Source organism: Euprymna scolopes, chromosome 4 (genome assembly GCF_053919585.1).
Source record: "Euprymna scolopes isolate OS-2025 chromosome 4, ASM5391958v1, whole genome shotgun sequence".
NCBI classification, from domain to species: domain Eukaryota; kingdom Metazoa; phylum Mollusca; class Cephalopoda; order Sepiida; family Sepiolidae; genus Euprymna; species Euprymna scolopes.
In genome coordinates this window covers 68,582,021-68,602,710 of record NC_136485.1, presented here as the reverse complement: position 1 = coordinate 68,602,710, position 20,690 = coordinate 68,582,021, and the positions used below count along the sequence as shown (strand labels likewise).

The 20,690-nt window shown below is 34.3% G+C and overlaps 1 protein-coding gene across 2 annotated transcripts in view; it reads right to left on the bottom strand.

Annotated features, from left to right (window-relative positions):
• LOC145268214 (uncharacterized) overlaps nucleotides 1-20,690 on the bottom strand; it is a 124,990-nt gene that overhangs the window by 27,639 nt on the left and 76,661 nt on the right. For both annotated transcript variants that reach the window (XM_080123525.1, XM_080123517.1), the window contains exons 4-8: nucleotides 19,154-19,232; nucleotides 14,186-14,236; nucleotides 12,411-12,485; nucleotides 4,655-4,729; nucleotides 934-999 (exon numbers count right to left, since the gene is read on the bottom strand). In XM_080123525.1, the coding sequence (XP_079979651.1) occupies nucleotides 934-999; nucleotides 4,655-4,729; nucleotides 12,411-12,485; nucleotides 14,186-14,236; nucleotides 19,154-19,232 (346 nt within the window). The remainder of the gene's footprint in view (nucleotides 1-933; nucleotides 1,000-4,654; nucleotides 4,730-12,410; nucleotides 12,486-14,185; nucleotides 14,237-19,153; nucleotides 19,233-20,690) is intronic.

The window sequence follows — 20,690 nt, the reverse complement described above, 5'->3', positions numbered from 1 at the left end:
ATTCGGCTCGAAAACCATACAGTGTTTACCGATGTATTCGAAAATTCAGGAAGGCGTCTCAGTCACACCCTCTTTAACACCGTAAGTATAGAAAAAGGTGTTATAAATACAAAAATATACAAAATACTATTAAAAACACGCCGACAATGTAACATGTTTATTCAGCTCGAAAACCATACAGTGTTTACCGATGTATTGGAACATTCAAGATGGCGTCTGATTCTCTCTTTAACACGTAAGTGTGGGAAAAGATGTTATAAATTTTGTATAGTTTTTTATTTATAACACCTTCTTCCATACTTACGGTGTTAATGAGGGTGTGAGACGGAGACGCCATCTTGAAATTTCGAATACATCGGTAAACACTGTATGGTTTTCGAGCTGAATAAACATGTTACATTGAATAAAAACACGAAAAATATCTCTATCCAGTTTGGCAGAAAAGTAACTTATCTTGGCTTTGATAACATTTATTTGTTATATATTTGTTTGGTTTTTTTTTCACAACTTTTTCGAATCTATGTGTACAGTAATACAAACACCCATTTTGTGTTTTATATAGATAAAGGACAATTGTTGAATGTTACTGTTTTGATTATATTCGTTGGGGGGGGGGACAATTAAATAATTAAGAAAGATTAAAATGAAGCGAAATTTAAGTTTCCGTTACATTTTTACAACAACCGTAAAACAGTGCATACTCAGCAAGTTTTATCGTATTTTATTTATTTTTTTTGCATAATTAATGATGGAAGTATTTTTCTGTTTATTTTCTTAACATCTATTAAAAAAAAAATAATTTTTACATTCTCTGGAAAAAAAGAATCAAACTTTTCTCTATTTTCACATGTGTTCCATTTTAACAAACTGAGCCACAGCAACGCGTGGCCGGGTACAGCTAGTGTATAATAAAATGTGAAATAATTTACTCACCTTTTAATTTTTCTTGCAATGTCAAACGTGCTTTTCTTTCTTGTTCTAATTCACTCGTCAGACTTTCTAAAATACAAAACAAGCAAAATTATGTTTCTGAATTTTTCTGAATGACGATTAATAATTCCTATTATTTAGTATTATTCGGACTATTCTCCTCATCTTGTACACAAGCACCCGTGGCGTAGTGGATAAACTACCTGGTAATTCAATTGTAAGCTACACTCTTCTGGGGGTGGGAGATCCAATCCTCAACGCGGCCAACGCCCCAAAATACAAATACGAATAATTTAAGACTTCTACCCAGTCATGGCTGACGAAAAGCGAGCATGCTACTTGTGTGGCACAATGGATAGCGCCCCTTTTGGGGGGGAGCTGGGGCTTCTACATTAATGAACCTTGTGCCTAACTTGTCTGTACTTGTGAGGTGCAAATGTGTTAAGTAGGTGTTTGTGATTTTGAAAATGTTCTGCTATGACTCAAGCCAAGAATGACAGTTTGTTTATAATATTGAACCAAGGCAAAACGATATAAGACCTTAGAATTTGAAAGATCAACCCCGAAAGTACTCATAGATACAAAAACAAAACAATCTTTAAACGTTATATATGAATGCCCCCCGCTCTCTCTCTCTCTCTCTCCCGCTCTCTCTCTCTCTCTCTGTCTCTCTCTCTGTGTCTTTCACTCCTCCTTGTCTCTCTTTCAATGAGGAAAACGAGAATTAAATATGATTCGATTGTTTTAAAACAGTTGAAGCTTACATTCTGGGACCGGCTGATGCGACATAGCATGCGTCTGGTTTCAACTGATATTTATAAAAATATACTCCTCATCGTTAAATCTTAAATAAATTACATATATTTTTATAAAAATGCATCTGTTCGCTATTTTTGTATAAGCGTTAAATTCTAGCATGCCATGAATGCCGACGATGGAAAGATGCCTGTAACGATGCAATGCGACCGAGTTATAATCAGCAAAGAAGCAGCCCCACGGCAACGTGTTCCATAGACGGAAAGTACTTTCAAAGAAGCTCCGTCTAAATTACACGTCTGCCTTGCACTAGACACATGGACAGAGAAAGGAAAGTCTTTTTTTTTATTCAGTTTGGTTGCAAATTGAATTCCTGCTTTAAAATAGTTAATAAAACACTTTGGAAAAGAGTTAAAAACATATTCAATTTGGAAAGGAAACACTAAATTAGCGGATAGTCCTTAATCCGCGTGGTTGAGATTACTTTATAAATATTAATTCTTTAATATTTATAATATACTTTTGTTTTATCATCTTGGATCATTTTGGTAAATTTAATTGTAATTTTTATTATATATATATATATATATATATATATATATATATATATATAAAACGATGAATATTTGTCTGTAGAACGACGATGGCCATCTCAGGAACAAAAGATCGGCGCTCAGTCGAACATCTTCCATGATTATATCAATAGAGCAGAGAGAGAGAGAGAGAGAGAGAGAGAGAGAGAGAGAGAGAGAGAGAGAGAGAGAGAGAGAGAGAGAGAGAACCGAGAAAGGGGTTATATGGAAAAGAAAAGCTCATCCCCACCAGATATCGAGGTCGATTTTGAACTCTGTTAAGGAAGAAAAGAGGGCTCTGTGGACTTCCTTTCCAGATGTGGTAGCAGCCTTCCGTATTTGACTCTTCTTTAAGAAGAGGATTTCATCAGTTGTCAGGTACTTTCTGGAGCGATAGAATGATCCAACTGTTTTTCCAGTGACCTCAGCAACGGATTGGATATACAGCTTCAATTTTAGATCTGTGATGAACGCCAGACCTCGGAACTTTTCAAAATACGGAGATTTGGGTCAGTTACAGGAAAGTCTTTATTCAAGGTGGATGCAAAAAGAGTTCCTCCTGTGAATGTCTTACGAAGAGAAACCAAAGGGAGGAGCTCAGTCGAGCACTTTCCATCTGTGGGGTCTATGAATAAATAATACTACTAGCACCAGAATTTGAACCCTTACCTCTGGATAATATGCGGCCCCCATTTTATAGAGGCCCTTTATTCCATTTGGTAGCACCAACTCGTTTTGATTAATGATGAATGGAAGCCAGTTTCGAAATCTACTTTTTATTATTCACTTCTCTCAACAGAAAACGATTCTGTTATGTTCCCTTCAGAAAGCGTTAAATCAAGTTAATGTCGAAGCGAAAACAATAGAAAGAAGAAAAAAAAACGCTTTACAAAAGAAGGGAAAACACTTAAAGCGGCCCAAGAAAATCGTTCACGTATTACAAATTTCTTACATTTGATTTGATCTTTTTCTTGACTTTTTCCTTTTTGTTTTCTCCCAGCGGTTCCGTTGAGAAGCGAGTGATTAAGCCCAAATAAGAACTGATTGTACAACACGGGCTAATGTTTTTCTTACCATAAGGATTTTTGCATAAATTTTTATTGCGTATATTTATTTATTTATTTTAACTTTATTTTACAAGTGAATCATACTTCTTTGAGCCAAGACGCTGGTGTCATTCCAAAACATTTATCACGTTCTTGCTAGAGTCTTTATGACAGTCTCAAGAGGAAGATAAGCAAAATACGAACGTAATATATTGATGAGCGAAGTTTAGAAATACGAGATAAATTTTCGTAATGGCCGCTAAGAAATCTCCTGTTTAGTGAGACAAGCAATTCGACGACGCCATTCAGGTATATTTTATGCCTTTTTTTTTTTTTTTTTTTTTTAGATTTAATCTAAAAGATTCGTTTTGGTGAAGGTTAAATATAGACGTTATATCCGGCATAATCACGTTGACAATATATGAAGACACCCGTTCTTATAAGATCACCAAAAGTCAGTGCCAGATGGGAGACCATTTGGGAATAACCTGCGCTGTATTTTGGAGGAAATCTACCCCTGAAAAAATTGTAAAACCTAACGTCATCTCCCCTGATCTAGATATACATGATGGCATCCATCTGATGGCACACAAGTCATTAAAAAAAATCTTTGGGAAACTAGAAAGGATTAGGACTAAAAGTGTAGACAGAAAGTGTCTAATTTAATATATTTATATATATATATATATATATATATATATATATATATATATATATATATATATAAGAGCAAATAGTTAATAAAACATGTTAAAAACACCTTGAAAAAGAGTTAAAAACATATTCAATTTGGAAAGGAAACACTAAATTAGCGGATAGTCCTTAATCCGCGTGGTTGAGATTACTTTATAAATATTAATTCTTTAATATTTATAATATACTTTTGTTTTATCATCTTGGATCATTTTGGTAAATTTAATTGTAATTTTTATTATATATATATATATATATATATATAAAACGATGAATGTTTGTCTGTAGAACGACGATGGTCATCTTATCATCCTGGATGATGGATGACACCCACTGAATTGTGAAGCAAACGTTGCGCAATTCTTAACCACTTCTCTTCTAGGTCGACACTATTTGATTTCTGTGGCAAGGAGAGGTCCAGGACAACTGGTAACAATGCCAAGATAAGTGCAAAGCACATACAACACCTCGTATTCCCAAATGGTTACCCATTCTAGTACTGACCAGGCTCAATAATGCTTAAATTTGTTGATCTGACGGGAACCGGTGTGCCAACATGGTTATGCCGTATACATATGTGTGTGTGTGCGTGTGAAGGAGGGAGATGGGTGCCGAGAGATATAAGCTGTATAAAAAGAAAGATGTATTTGTAACTACCTTGTACCAGATTGATTTGTTGCTGCATTTCGTCGCGATGTTTTCTCTCCTCTTTTACTTGTTCTTGGAAAGTCTCTGAAAGAAAAACAGGAAATCAAAATGGCTGATCTTTTCTTATTTGTTCATTGCCCACTTAAAAAAATCTTTTTTTACTTTCTTGCTTTAAAAAGAAAAGGGAGATAAATAATTTTTATCAAATTTCTTCAGGAAAACTGTTTTTGTTTCTCTCATCTATTTGTCATATGCGTCTCACTCTTAGGAGTGACGTTAGCGAGTGTCCCCTCCCCTCCCAACCCACTAGGTTGTTCAAAACTTAACAAGTACTATGCATTATACTGTCCGTTCTTTGTGACAGTGACTGAAGATGTTCTTTCGCTGTTTTTCTCCAGGGGAAGCATGTATATTCATGAAGAGACGACACCGTTTTTAAAAGAAAACATTTTATTCAACTTAAAACGTCGGTTCCTATTTACTTGCCTAAGCACGAGGGAAGCGTTAGACACAAGGTCAATTTTTAATGTGGAAAGAATCCAGATCCCTCAAAAACGGGCACTCTGGATTAGAAACAAAAAATTAAAATTGCCCTAGTCGAGAAGCAGTTCTTCATTGACCACAGATATAAAAGGTGAACGTGTAGTATCAGAACCGATACTACACGTTGCTCCGAGCCAAAAGGCCAATAAAAAAATTATAAAGTTTCCATTCAACTTAGGCATTACGACCTGTTTATTTTTTTGGGGGGGGGCAGGATGGCCAGATGTCATATTTTTTTGGCAACAAAAACTTGTACTTACTATTAGCTTGAGTCTTTAACCAAAATACCACACTCACTCTATGATTACTTGGGCTAGGACAACAGCATATACTTTTCATTGTTTTGACTCTCGAGTGTGTATCCGTTCATATCTTATATGCTTTTATATAAAGTGATGTGGTTCTCGGTTGATTAACTGTGTCTAATTGTGTCGGATATATACTCGAGAGTCAAAATAATGAAAAGAATATGCTGTTGTCATAGCCAAGTAATCATAGAGTGAGCGTGGTATTTTGATTAAAGGCTGTTGTCATAGCCCTAATCATTACTTACATTAAAACTCCTAATGGTTACGATGAAATTTTACTTACGAATATATATATATATTATTTACTTTAATTCTTTTTAAAACAGTACTGTACGTAGACGTGTTTCGCTGCTCTACAACTTATAGCGTAGTTTGGTTATATTAGAGCTCGAACCGTAGTTTTATAGTCGAGTGCGTATATCGTTACGATACGAGTCCATACTGATATTATTTGCTATTTTTTATCGCTACCTATCGCCCCCGCCCTAATATATATATATATATATATATATATATATATATATATATATATATATATATATAAGAAAAAGTAATGCTGGGGAGTGGGAAGATCCGTAAATACTAACACATGTTTCGTTATTGTAATAGAAAACATAGTCCATTGGCTATCATATTACTCATTGAAGAGAAACGGATATCATTAAAAATTGACGGAATAAAAAGTTTACTCAAGTAGAACGAAAATTCAAGAACCTTAAAACATTTACTAAAATGTTGTATTTATAGGACTACCCCCCCCCCTTGTAAATAATATGTTTGATCTTATGAGAGAAATGTCTTATATAGGCATCCACAAAATAATATAGCAGCATCCGTAAAAGAATTAAAAATGAAACAAACAAAACATAATGAAAGATTACGATTGTGGATTGATTCTGTTTATCACCAGTGGGTGTATATATACACGGTACAAAATCTATACAGCGCTTTGAAAATAATATACGAAAAAACCCTAATGGTCACTTTTTTTTTTTTTTTTTTTTTTTTTTTTACACAGTGATCACCACTTATCAAGGCCCGGAAGCCACTCAGGGATAAGGGTTATTTCAAGTACATCACGTTAGTGAGGAGATTTTATGAAGTGTTTAATTAGGGGGGCGGTTCATTAGGAATTTGTTAACATTAGACTTGAAGACATCCAAGTTGTAGTCCGGAGGGAAGCAGGCAGACGGAACAGAGTTCCACAGGCGTGCAGTTCTAAGAAAGAAGCTTTGCTCATGAAATCCGCGTTTTGATTTAGGCACAAATATAGAGTGGGGGAAATTTTTCACACTTTCACCAAAAGACTCCTCATGAGTTAATCGTTTGTGCATCAATTGAAGTAAATTGTCACGCAAAAGCAAATACTCAGAGATATTTGAGCAAAAAAAAAAAAAAAAAAAAAAACAGGAAGAAAAGGCGAATGGTGAATTCATCTGAATTATATATACAATAAGATAAAATATATGTATAATTGAGATGGAGGGGATATGAAAAATTGCGTAACAATTTTAATTATTTATTTTGCATCTTTTGATTCAACGATTAACTCCTGATGAGTTTGTTACTGAAAGGGATATCTAGGGGTTTCTTGTATATAAGTAGGGAGACAACCAAAAAAACAACAACACCAAACTCATCCCAAAACAGCAAAACTCAAGCTGCCTACCAGGACACTATATACATACACAAATGATTTTATGGATTTAAAAATACAGTTTCTTTTTTATTGTCACAAAATATTAATCATAGAAGAGTATTATAATCTTCAAAAAGCCTTCAAATTGCCATATAGTTTCGTCCCATAGAACCAAAGATATAAGCATTTCAATATTTTTCAACCAGTGTATATATATATATATATATATCATTTTTAGACAATTTTAGAAGTTCCAAATCTCAGTGACTATTGGCCAGAATTGAACAAATAAAGACTCGTTGAAAAGGTAATGACCTGAATTGTGCAGTGCGCCATATGACATTTGCCCTTAAGGTCGCACATTAAGGGGATCATCCATCATCCATAGCCTATATTTGGCACACTTGTTTTTAACCATTTAGATTTCCAAAGTAAGGTTTTTTTAAACAGTCTTTAGCTTAATTTATGTAATAGTACGTGTAAACTTTGCTCTTTATGTCGCACATTAAAAGGGTACGTCCATTTTTTTCCTGATTTCTTTTCTCAGTATTTTGTAAAATTTATATACTCCATTTCACAGTCCTAAAATGTTTAAACCATCATCATTTTTTTCCTAGTTTGGCATATGAATTACGAAATGTCTTACGTTTCCCCCACAACTATCATAAATCAAGAATTATATCAAATTGAATGTATTGCATCAAAGTTATATGATTAAACTCAACTGTTAAAGCATGTTAATTATACGCTGCGTAGACGCCAGCAGGAAGTGAAGTTTATAACAAATGATGACCGTCAAATTGTGTCCGTATCATATCTACCTGGGGTGTTACTAATGCGTACTCAAATCATATATATGCGTCATGATCACATCTAATCATTAATCAGACTCCGTTTATCTATCGCTGCAAACAAGCCAGAATCTACGCAATATATTGGCTCTCTAAATATATCTCACGTGATGATAACGCCATTATAGGCGGGTAATGATTGTGAGAGCAATTGTCCTTTTCTCCGGTCATTATAAGGCAATAGTACTGATTGAATTAGCATCGAGCAGCGAGAGGCGATTGGAGCTTTTCCAGTTGGTGAAACCTTATAAGCGAGCAAGCTAATCGTATAAACCAATTCTCCGCAGCTCCAGCGTAATTACATCATTTAAAGTAGATGTACATATTGACTTTAAGCTGTAATTAATTAAATATGACGGCCGTTAACGTTTGTCGAGCGCGGACGGTTGACGGTGAAATCTATCTACTTGTTTCGTTTGCGAAGGGGAGGTAACCTGCAAGGTATTTTGGTAATAGTTTTCGTGCTTACTCCGCCCGCGCTTCAAATCGCCTAATTGGAAATGTAGATTTTGGGAACTAAATACCCCCCCCCCCTTTTGTTACGTTTTGGCAATAATATAAAGTTATCACTGCATTGTTGTTAATAGATCTGATATGAGACTTGTAAGTATGTATATTATTAGATAATTCAATAACGCGAGTTTATTTCGAATTAATGTTTTGATTTTTTTTTAGTCCACTTTAATATCATTAACTATACAGAAAGTAGTGATGGGACGACGCAACAAATTTCCCCGATCCCAATTAATCGTCCCAACACTAAAATTACCTAAATTTAGTATATACATGATTCCTTCCTAAACTTAACTTTTTAATGGAAATCGACCCAGACAAGAAATGAAACCACTTGATGTAAGGAGCGAAAAAATACTACTTGAAGGTCAAAATCTAGCAAAAGATACGTATTAGATGAATTGATTCCAACCCAGAAAACAGTAGTTCTTCCTCCTCTGTCAGAAACATCACTCATGGAATGGGGAGTCTAAAAGACAACATAAAAGAAGTGAAAGTTACGAGGCCGCTAAAAATGAAATTAACCGATCATTATGAATTATGCGACCCTGAAGACCTTCGCGAAACTTCAGTGAAATTTTGATAAATGCTTTTAGCGTTTTTATTTTTACTTTGTTTTTAATTATAGGTCAGCTAAAGTGTAAGCATATCTACTTTACGCATAAGTCAAGTGATCGATTGTAGTCAATGGCAACAAGGAGGCTCCCTTTTTATTATCTACTACTACTATAGAAGGGCGTGCCACTCTTTTCTTAGGATAACTCCACTTACCCTTGATTCTCACCTAATAGTGCTGATTGTTTAGAAAGGGAGAGTCATGTACAATTGTTTGAATCTTTGGTATGACTCGACGGAGAATTGAACCCCGATCTCCCAACAGATTAGCGAATCTTATAACTATTATATCGAATATTCTGTTATTTATGCTACATGTAAGGATTCGTAATATAAAAATTTGGGTTTGTATTACTGTATACAGATTCGAAAAAGTTGTCAAAAAACAAATATATAACAAATAAATGTTATCAAAGGCAAGATAAGTTACTTTTCTACCTAACTGGATATGGTTTTAGTGTTTTTTTATGTAATGTAGCAGGTTTATTCAGCTCGAAAACATACAGTGTTTACTGATGTATTGGAAAGTTAAAACGGGCGTCTGACGGTAAGTTTGGGAGAAAGAGTTAAAAAAAAAAACTAGACAAAATACTGTTAAAACCCCACCGAATATATATCAGCCTATGTCACGGTAACATATGTTGAGTGAGTTTCTAACAGTATTTTGTCTAGTTCTTTTATTTTTATTTTTAACTCCTTTTCCCTAGCTTACCGTGTCAAAGAGAGAGTCGGGCACCTTTTTAATTTTCCGATACATCGGCAAACACTATATGTTATTCGAGCTGAATAAATATGTTACATTAAATAAAAACACTAAAAAAATATATCCAGTTAGGTAGAAAGTAACTTATCTTGCCTTTGATAACATTTATTTGTTATATATTTGTTTTTTGACAACTTTTTCGAATCTTTGTGTACAGTAATACAAACCCGAAAATTTAATGATAGATATAAGACAGTATGTAGATATTTTGACAGTTTTTATCTATTTTATTGAAATTTTGGATCAGTAAAACTCACACAAATTGTAAATATATCTATTTTAAGTATTGAATTACTTTTACACTTATTATATTTTGACCACACATTCACGTTTTCTCTCTCTCTCTCTCTCTCTCTCTCTCTCTCTCTCTCTCCCGTGCGTCCTCCCTCTCAGTCTGAATCATGTACCTAATATAAAATAAAATAATTCTGTATCAGCTAAAACTGACACAAAATTTACTTCAATACTGAATTGGGAGGCGACGGTGGTCTAGTGGTTAACGACACGGACTGACATCCTGGGTTTCCCAAGTTCGAATCCAGTTCGTTCCACACAAAAATCATTTTCACTTTTGATATTGGTAACCTTCTCGTGATCCCTCCCGTAAGTATCCAATGTCTTTCTAAAATAAATATAAAGTTATCGGGGCAACCAATGGCAACAATATAAATCTTTGGATTTATGCGATATGATGATGATGATGATTACTGGGTTAGTTTTACATTTTAATTAGATTATTCACTTTTATGAAATAAAAAAAAGGAAAATTTGTTTCTTTCATGTACTAGCATTTCAGCCCGGCGTTGCGACCACCACCAAACCGGAAGTTACGTAGGTTTTAATTAAGGCTAAACAATCGAAAAGAGGGGATGGCTTTCGACAATATCGGCGAAAAAACCGACTCCCCCCTGTATAAAAGTGCCCAGTTGAAGGTGAAGATGTTAATGTTTTTAGCCAATTATTCGATATTTGTCGTCTAAAAGGTCGAACTTCAAAACGATACTGATGTTGTAAAAATCCGTCGCCTCTGTCGAAAGTTTTAGGCAGACATGCAAACATACATACATACATTTATATATTGATAACTTTGACCCCTATTATGACCCCTTAACATTTATTGTTTTGGGCTCAAAGGAAGTTATTAAGTTAGATCCATGTCCAAGGAACATATATCTAAAATTTCAGGTGTTTATACTAAAAATTGGCGGAGGAGTTTGGTAGAGTTCTCAAAGATAAAATCGTTGAACTTTGATCCCTTAACAGCCAAATTTCTGGCCGCAAACGGATAACAAAGACTTTCTCAAATCTCATTATATATATGTGCATTTAAAATTTCGAGCCTGTGGATTGAAAATTGACAGAGTTATTGCATAGGGAAATGTAGACACAGACACTTTCACTTTTATAGATGTATAGATTATTTCAGAATTACCCTAGAGTATCTGGTCATAATGATTTTATAATTACATATTGTACGAGTTAGATATCTACAGATATTTCAATTTATGATTGGCTGAAAAAAAAATGCAAACAATTTCATTGGATAGAGTTGTGTTTTCGCAAATATCCGATTACAGGTTTTATATTGAGCCGGCTTTGAGAGATAAAGATAAAAAGTGAGTTATGAAAGGGGGGGTCAGGTTGTTAAATTTTTGCATACATTGATAATACAGTGGACGGAAGACAAGACGCAGCAATAATGGTCCACATGACCAAGAATCAGAAGACATAATTCGTTTAGAAACGAAATAAATACACGTGTTAGCAGATATTTCTTTAAAACTAGCACATACTTTTTCCCTCTCTTTCTCTGGCTGAATCGTGTTCCTAAGATAAAGTAAAATAAAGACAAGTATGCTATAGGCATCAATGGTTTTGTTTCAGTTAATTAAAAATAATGATGAACCCACACTAATACGTCCTTGTCGAGAAGCAGCAACCAGAGATGTATCCAGCCAAGCAGAACCATTCTAACAAAGTCAGCTAAGTTAGACTTTTAGAATCTTCAAGTTTAATCTACTAATCGGTTTATCTCATCAAATCCTCGTCGTCGCCATATCGACCCCGAAGTGTCATGACGGTTCCAACATAAATACAATTTATAAAAATTGATTCCATAACTGCCCAAGTCATGGAACTAGAGTCAGGAAGAGAAGGATTAAATCCATTACATGACTCAGCATGTTTAGGTAGTGTTGGTACCAGTCGAAGATACGTCTTTGACAATTAGTCCGACACAATCTTTGTTCCTGTCAGATTGAGCTATGATTCTGTTCAGTTCTAAGAGGTCCACCTTATCAGCCTTGACTTCTGATAAAGGTTTAGTTTATCGCTAATGGCTTGATGCGCCACTACCGGAAAATGCCGACAGGACTGATCAGGAATTTTCTGTAGGCCAGAGTGGATTTCATTTAATGAGCTGCTGTTTTTTTTTTCAAAACCCCACTTGACCTTGTGTCTAACCTCCTGAAGAGGATGTAAATAAACAAATGACCATTAGAATTGATTAGAATTGAAGTAAAAATGTGTTTACCTTTAATGATTTGACATTCTTTCTCAATTTTCCTTCGAGATTGGATTTCTTGAATTAGCTGTTCATGTAGCTCTTCTGGAATAAACCAAATGAGAAAAACGGAAAAATTAGGAACTAAATGGAAAATTATGGTATACTTTAATCTGGTCTTATGTTTCGGAATTCTCTTTTATATAAGAATTGTTAATTTGTATAATTTTTATTATTATTCTAACTAATTTATCATAACAGTTTTAAATAACAATTGGTCGCAAATAACATTCTTCTGGACTACTGTTCTCGTTTCGAGCGTTAATTTTACGACGTTTCAGTTGATGTAAACATCTGACCGCCTTCAGGTGAATCTTATCGAATTCAAGTAAGGACCCATGGCGTAACGGATGAAATACTTGGAAAATTCAGTTGTAAAGACACTCTTCTGGAGGTTGAAGGTTCAATCCTCAGTGCGGGCGATATGCAGAATACAAGTGCAACTTACTGTGGATTTCTCCCCTGTCATGGTTGATAGAACGAGTGCATGCTACTTCCGTGGATTAAATAAAGGGTCTTGTTCAAAATTCTGTGAAGATTCCCGAGTTCGACAGAAACGTTTCCGAGTTCGATTAGATACATCTGAAGAAAGCCATAGGTTACATTGACCGGAAAATTCTGATAACACTTTAGGTTGGGACAGTAGTTTGAATCATCCAAATAATACGCACCACTATTTCTCATCTCAGAAATTTAGAAACAGTCATCTGAAGGTTGAAAGTTCAATTCTCACTACAGGCGATATTATTTAAGAATAAAAATGAAAATTACTTAAGACTTCTATCTACTCATGGCTGACGGAACTAAAACAATCTACCCTCATATACATTCCTGAGATCTAATCTTAATTTGATGCGATGCACCCAAAGGAGATTGGAAGTTACATGACGGAATCACATCTAAGATGAGATTAGTAATCCGAATATCCAAATTTGCAGTCTGGTTCTATAAAAAAACAAGCAATGCTCGTCTCAAAAGTAACAAGTAACAATAAAGTAAAAGTAACAATAAAGTAAAAGTAACAATAAAGTAACAAGTAACAATAAAGTAACAAGTAACAATAAAGTAAAAGTAACAATAAAGTAAAAGTAACAATAAAGTAACAAGTAACAATAAAGTAACAAATAACAATAAAGTAAAAGTAGCAATAAAGTAAAAGTAGCAATAAAGTAAAAGTAATAATAAAGTAAAAGTAACAATAAAGTAACAAGTAACAATAAAGTAAAACTACCAATAAAGTAACAAGTAACAATACATATGAGTTAGACAACGGAATATCTTCCCATTTTGTGACGGTAAAGAGGCAAGCAATATTGTCTTACGGCTAAAACAGCGTGATATATTTCCATTTTATTCTACAAAGAGGCAATCAATCTCCGTTTTATGACTCTAACAAAGCAAGCAATTTCATTTCTTACGACTTATACAAATACATATATTCCCGTCTTATGACTATAACAACGCAAAAATCCATCTGATAACTGTAACAAAGCTAGCAATTTTCGTATTATGATTAAAACAACGCAATGCATTTCCATCATATAACCACAAAAAAGTAACTTTTCAACTCACAACTTTCAAGCAACAGTTGTCTAGTGACCGTAACATTAACAATCAATTTTCATCGCATCGCTGCAGTTTTCCTTCATTTCCAAAAATGCCACTTTCGCTCGACAGTTATATTCTAAAATATCTTTCGTTAATTTCTGAGACTTTACAAAACAGTTGATGGTGATAGACTTTACCTTTTGTCATCGTGAGAATGTTCGGAGCAGGCGAGACGGACCGGATGACATCTAAAAATAAAGAAAAAGAAAGAAAAAAAAACGTATACACATTATTAAGGCATCGGTAAAATATAACGAGCAACATAAAATATATATGGTTGTTCGGAAAGTTATAGCAATTTCACCTAAGAATTGTGAACGATTCAACGCAGAACGAACAAAAGACTAATGGTCATCAACATTACGATTTTTAATTCTGACTAGGGCGGGGGCGACAGGCATTGCCCAGTCATAAAATACTTTTAACTATATTTTATTTCACGCAGATTTCGTATTTATTATTACAGAGACAATTGGGTAGAGCACTGTCGTAAATAATCTCACCCGTTACTTCTGTTTTACGTACATGTTTGCAAAAATTAATGGCTATTAGCATTTGTAGTCAATTGGATTCAGTAATTTGACGGAGAATCTAAGTCAATTCCGGAAATGACCAAAGCAGTTTATATTTCTTTATTTTAAGAACTAATTACAACTTTATTTTCTTTGTGAGAGACAATTGGGTAGAGCACTGTCGTAAATAATCTCACCCGCTACTTAATTGGCTGAAAAATGCGACGCTCGCTCTTTGTTTATAAACAAGCGGTTAGAGCATTGCAAAAGTGGTGGACCAATGTTTGTTTAAATAGACATTTGGCGAGATGATTTACGGGCGCCGCTCTCATGGGTAGATCGGTAGAACTACTGACTGTCAACGCGATGGTCCTAGGTTCAATCCTTGGCTTCGGAGAGGTGCTAGTCTAGCGGCACTGATAAGTTGTGATACAACGAATACGGACTGTATGTCGATGACTACAAAAGTATATATATATATATATATATATATATATATATATATATAGTACTGATTTCCAAAGTTGAAAAATATGGCTTGGGTCATGCTAGTGCTAAAATCGAAACCAAAACATTTAGCACTTCAGATGCGTTCCCTCCCGTTTAAGCTATCGACAGGTAGATAATGAAGGTTTCAGATAAAAACCATGTTAAGCTATAAATGAATTTGCGCATGCGCAAAAGCAATAAAAATATGTCGGTAAGTTGAATAAACATTTTGTATTTCAACTTTCCGAGATTTTTTGTACGCGTTATTAATCCATTTAAACAAGGATTTTACTTGTTATAAACCATCCTTGATGTAACAGTGCCGTGTGACCAGTAGTTTAAGAGTTTATCGGTTAAATATTTTACACACGCATACATACATCTGTTATATATACATATATATATATACACATACATATATATATATAATATTAAAAAATATAAAATATATTACGAAATGTCTTTTAGTTTTGCATAATTATTTCTATAATATTTTCCTTACATGTTCTTATGTTCTTAATATGTTCAACTAAGACAATTCGTTCTTTTTATTGGCTAACATCTATTTATCTATTAGACAATCAATTCCTCTTGTCTTTGTCAGTTCAGTATCTCCATTTCTGTCCTCTCTCTCTTTCACACACACACACACACAATATATATATATATATATATATATATATATATATATATATATATATATATATATATATATATAAACAATTTACCGTGCAAATCAGCGCACATAAAAGGATATAGAATGTAACACCATGTTCGCCGAAAGGAAACAAAAGGTAGAAACGAAAGATATGCCAGACGTATGGAAAATATCACAACACTGACTGCACACGTATTCCCATGAGAGAGTTTCTTGATCCTCTTCACGAAGAGAAACGCATTTTGGCCGCGTTGTGTATCCAAGCACTTTTGGAGGTTCTATTTCTTTTATAATGGCAACAATGCAGATCACAAAGAACATAATAAAAAAAGAGTCGCACACAAATCGCGATGCATAACAAAGGGTGGGTCGCATGTTTTCGGAGTTAGGCCAACATATATGAAAGGCTGTTCTGCAACAGAGGTTACAAAAGGTTTCGTCATTGGCCGCGGGCGAAAAAAAAATCAATCGGCAGTTTTTTCCTGATATTTGATAAAGAGATCATCTTTCATCATCGAATATCACTTTGAAATCACTGTATAGTTTACTCATCGATAAAAAAAGTGTGTGTGTTTTTTTATTTTTTTTTTGGGGGGGGGGGCTTTGGCACAAGTTAACGCTACGTAAAGTTGATAGAAAAAGAAGTGATCTCTCAACCAATCTATTGCATCTGTATTATTTTATATTTCGCTATCTCCGGTTAGACCAAATTGCTTATTAACAGCAATATTCTCATGCTAGTTTGCTGAGCCTCATTACTTCCATGCCGAATAAATAAGAAACAGGTGTTTTTGTGACACTATCATCAGCAGATTTTCTTCCAGGGCTAACGGACACCTTATATCCGGATTTTATATATATATTCTTTTTTTCATTAGATTTCCTTCTCCTAGGTAGACTGCCTTCGCAATAACTGAGGAACTCCATATACCCTTTGTATAATAATCCCATCCCTGGAATATCAGAGGGAGGCAAGCAGGAAGTACACCTTGTCCAATAGGGACCTAGAATTATGCAAAGCAGGGGCGTTCGGCTTCCTGAGGTATTATACATAACCAATTATCTATATACAGCGCCTAGTATTCCCACGCATTTATTTGACTGCAAACAGCCCCTAATATTCCCAAATGGTTATTCATTTGGTGCTGACAGATAATAACAGATGGGTGACCATTTGTGAATATTGACAAAACTTAACGTTGCTTAACTCCGGCGATCTAACGAGAATCGGTGTCCCAGCGTGATTATGGCGTACACTTCATATGTGTTCATTATATATTTAATACTAACAGACGGCGGGGGGGGGGCGACCTTGCCGGTCGTAAAATACGCTTAAATATATTTTAATTCATGTAGACTTCGTATTCATTATAATAGAACCAATTCTCTATTGAATATTATATTGTACCTAATATATAGTACTCATTTCAAAAGTAAAAAAACCCAAAACAACTTGGGGGGTCATCAGTTAGAATCGAAATCAAAACATTTAGCGCTCCAATAGATTTAAAATCAAACCACTTCAAGTTATGAATGAATTTGCGCATGAGCAAAAGTAATAGAAATATGTCCGCAAGTTGAAATGAATATTTTGCATTTCAACTTTCCGACATATTTCTATACGCGTAATTCATCCATCGAAACAAAGATTTTACTCGTTATAAACAATCCTTGGTGTATGATTACTATTTCCTTTTAATTTTAATATTATATGACTAGTAGTTTAAGGGTTCATTGGTTAAATATTTTCACAGACACACAGATACATACATCTGTTTTATTTATATAGATTATAATTACAAAGGAAGACGTGGATGTACATTATGAACAAGTGAACAGTGAACGAAGCATAAACAAATTGACTAAGTTCAGCATTTGCCCCCCGCCCATTTAGCCCCAAAAGGCCCTAAGTGACGTCAAATCCTGGTGAAAATGAACAAACAATGCAATTTTAGGCCTTAACATATGTAAATTTGAGTTCTGCACAATACAAAAAAAACCCAAAGAAATGACTAGGTCCATCATTTGCCCCCCCCCCATCCCCATTTAGCCACAAAAGCCCCCAAGGCCTTTACATATTTAAATTTGAGTTCAGCACCATGCAAAACTGCTAAATAGACATACACAGAAAATTTTGGACAAATATGGTAAAATAGTCCCAAAAATAGAGTGTTTTTATTAGCCCTAGAAGAGCCCCTACGACACACCCAAGAATTATTGCGAAGTATAGACAAACAAAATTATATAGAAATCAGTTAGTTACAACTTTTCAGAAAGCTTAATAAAAATCCAAGGCATCAATTTTCTTTTTTTTAAATAAGCACAAAAGTGTCAATTTTAGCCATTTTGACCCGAAATGCATCCCTAGGGGGGGGGCAACAGGAGTTTTCCCAGAAAAAATTTAATTCTCTATTCCCTACTCAGCACTTAAGCAAACGAAATCATAATTTTGAAATGTGCGGATCATACACGCAACATTCTACAAGAAATCTGGAAGGATTTCATTTACTTTACGAATATAAATAATCGGGGGGGGGGAACGAGAACAATATGTTGTTAATTGTGTTACATGGTATTGAGATGCATAGCACATCGTTGCATTCAAAGTGCACGCAATTTTTTTTTTTTTTTTTTTTGACAAATGCATGGGTTACTAATCGATAGGATTTGATGACTTGAAATCCGAACTTCGCGCAGGAAGTAGCTTGGGTTACCGGAGGAGTAGGTCTGATGACTTAAAACACCTAGAGAGAAACACCCTCATAATTGAATAAAATTATTAATGCTTGAGTTATTGGTGGAGCAGATCTAGTGATTTAAAAGCTGAACCTCAGGAGAAACAAGCTCATCATTATTTATTTGAATAAAATGTTGAATGTTTTGGTTAATGACGGAGCAGGTCTGATGGCTTAAAACCCAGAGTGAGAAATCAGTTCATTATAATCTATTTGCGAAACGATAAAAAAATTCGCTCATTGACGGTTTGATGGTTTAAAACCCAGTGAAGAACGAGGTCATCAATATTTATTTGATTAATATAATGAATGTTTGAGTTATCATTAGAGCAGGTCTGATGATTTAAAATCCGAACTCCAAAGAAATTAGCTCATCATCTTTTATTTGAATAAAATGAAGAATGCTTGCGTTTCAGGTAGAGCGGATTGGATGATTTAAAAATCGAACCCTACAGAGAAATTAGTTCATAATTTATTTGCTGCGTTACAATAAAATTCTGAGTGCTTGGGTAACTAGCAGAGCAAGTATGATAATTAAAAATTCGAACTCCACGGAGAAACTACATCATTATTCATTTAAATAAAATAATGAATACCTGAGTTACTAGTGGAACAGTTATGGTGGTTAAAAACATATATTCGCCAGTGAAAGCAGTTTATAACTGATCACCAAATAATAGATGCATTTTACGATATAAAAGATTTACTCACCAACGGTATTATTACTCATCAAATCGAGATCGTTTTTGACCAGTGATATTTGCTGCTGCAGCTGCTGCCGTTGTTGCTGCTGGTATTAAAAAAAAGAGAGTGAGAAAATATATTAAAATAAACAAAAGAATTGCTAGGAATTTTGGTTGCCAGCTTTGTTAAATAAGAATATTTCATAGAATCCTGTTTTGGTCAATAAAAACAATATTATTGTATTTCAGTGGAAATTAGCTTGGGGATATGATTAAGCTAATGTATAAACGGCTGTCTGTCTGTCTGTCTGTCTGTCTGTCTGTCTATTTATCTGCAGATTTACAAACGCTATCTCCTCCGAAACTAAAAGTCGCAGAGCGACGCTAGGGACCTCAAATGATTGTATTTTTTACGGGCCGTCCTTTTATGAGTCTTTAGCCTGTTAAAATTGATTTTAAGGCGCCAAAAATGGGTCCAAATTGAAAATTCGTTAAACTTTTTTTTACATTCATCTTAGTTTATTAAATTTTTTAAATTTTTAACCTGCCCATATGCGTGTCACGTTGGTACAGCGGTAACGTCATCAGTTTTGAAAGCTACAGTTTTGGTTTCGATTCTGACTGATGGCACATGAATATTTTTTTTTTTTTTTTACTTTTGAAATCACGACTCTATAATAATATATACGAAATCTGGACAAATTAAAATATCATATTTAAGCGTATTTTACGCCCAGGCACAGCCGGGTGCCCCCCCCCCCGTTAGTAGGATTAAAGAGAAGATCAATTACACACACACACACACACACACACACACATATATATATATATATATATATATATATATATATATATATATATATATATGAAGGCCACTATGAACCTACATATATATATATATATATATATATATATACATACATATATATATACAGAGAGAGAGAGAGAGAGAGAGAGAGAGAGAGAGAGAGAGACAGACAGACAGACAGACAGACAGACAGACAGATGTTATTTGTTTTTGTTTTTGCGATACTTGTTTTGAAATGAATTATACGAAAGTACATTTTACCTAAATGCGAGTTGGGAATAATTTTCCCTTTGACCAATTTTGGTGCTCTCACTATTATTTTTTTTAAATATAATTACCCACTGACACGTGTTTCGTCGTCTATGACTTATCAAAGTGGCTGAATCTAGCGACAGTCGTAATCTGGACCCCATGGACAGGAGCGTAAACCTCTACCATTAGGCTGCCTCGCACGACTGCTGGAATATATCGCGTTATATGTTCATGTTATTTGTTTTCGTTTTTGCGATACTTGTTTTGAAATGAATTATTTTAAAAATAATATATATATGTGTGTGTGTGTGTGTGTGTGTGTGTGTGTGTGTGTGTGTGTGTTTCTACGTGTACCCATTCGATAACACACAAACTTGGACAAATGACAGCCGAGACTTACAAATGACAGTCGAGTCAAGTGTCTATTAAAAAGTAAATAATTAATTTATTCACAAATTGAAGAGAAAAGGTCAATAAATAATATATTCAAATTTAAAACAAAAAA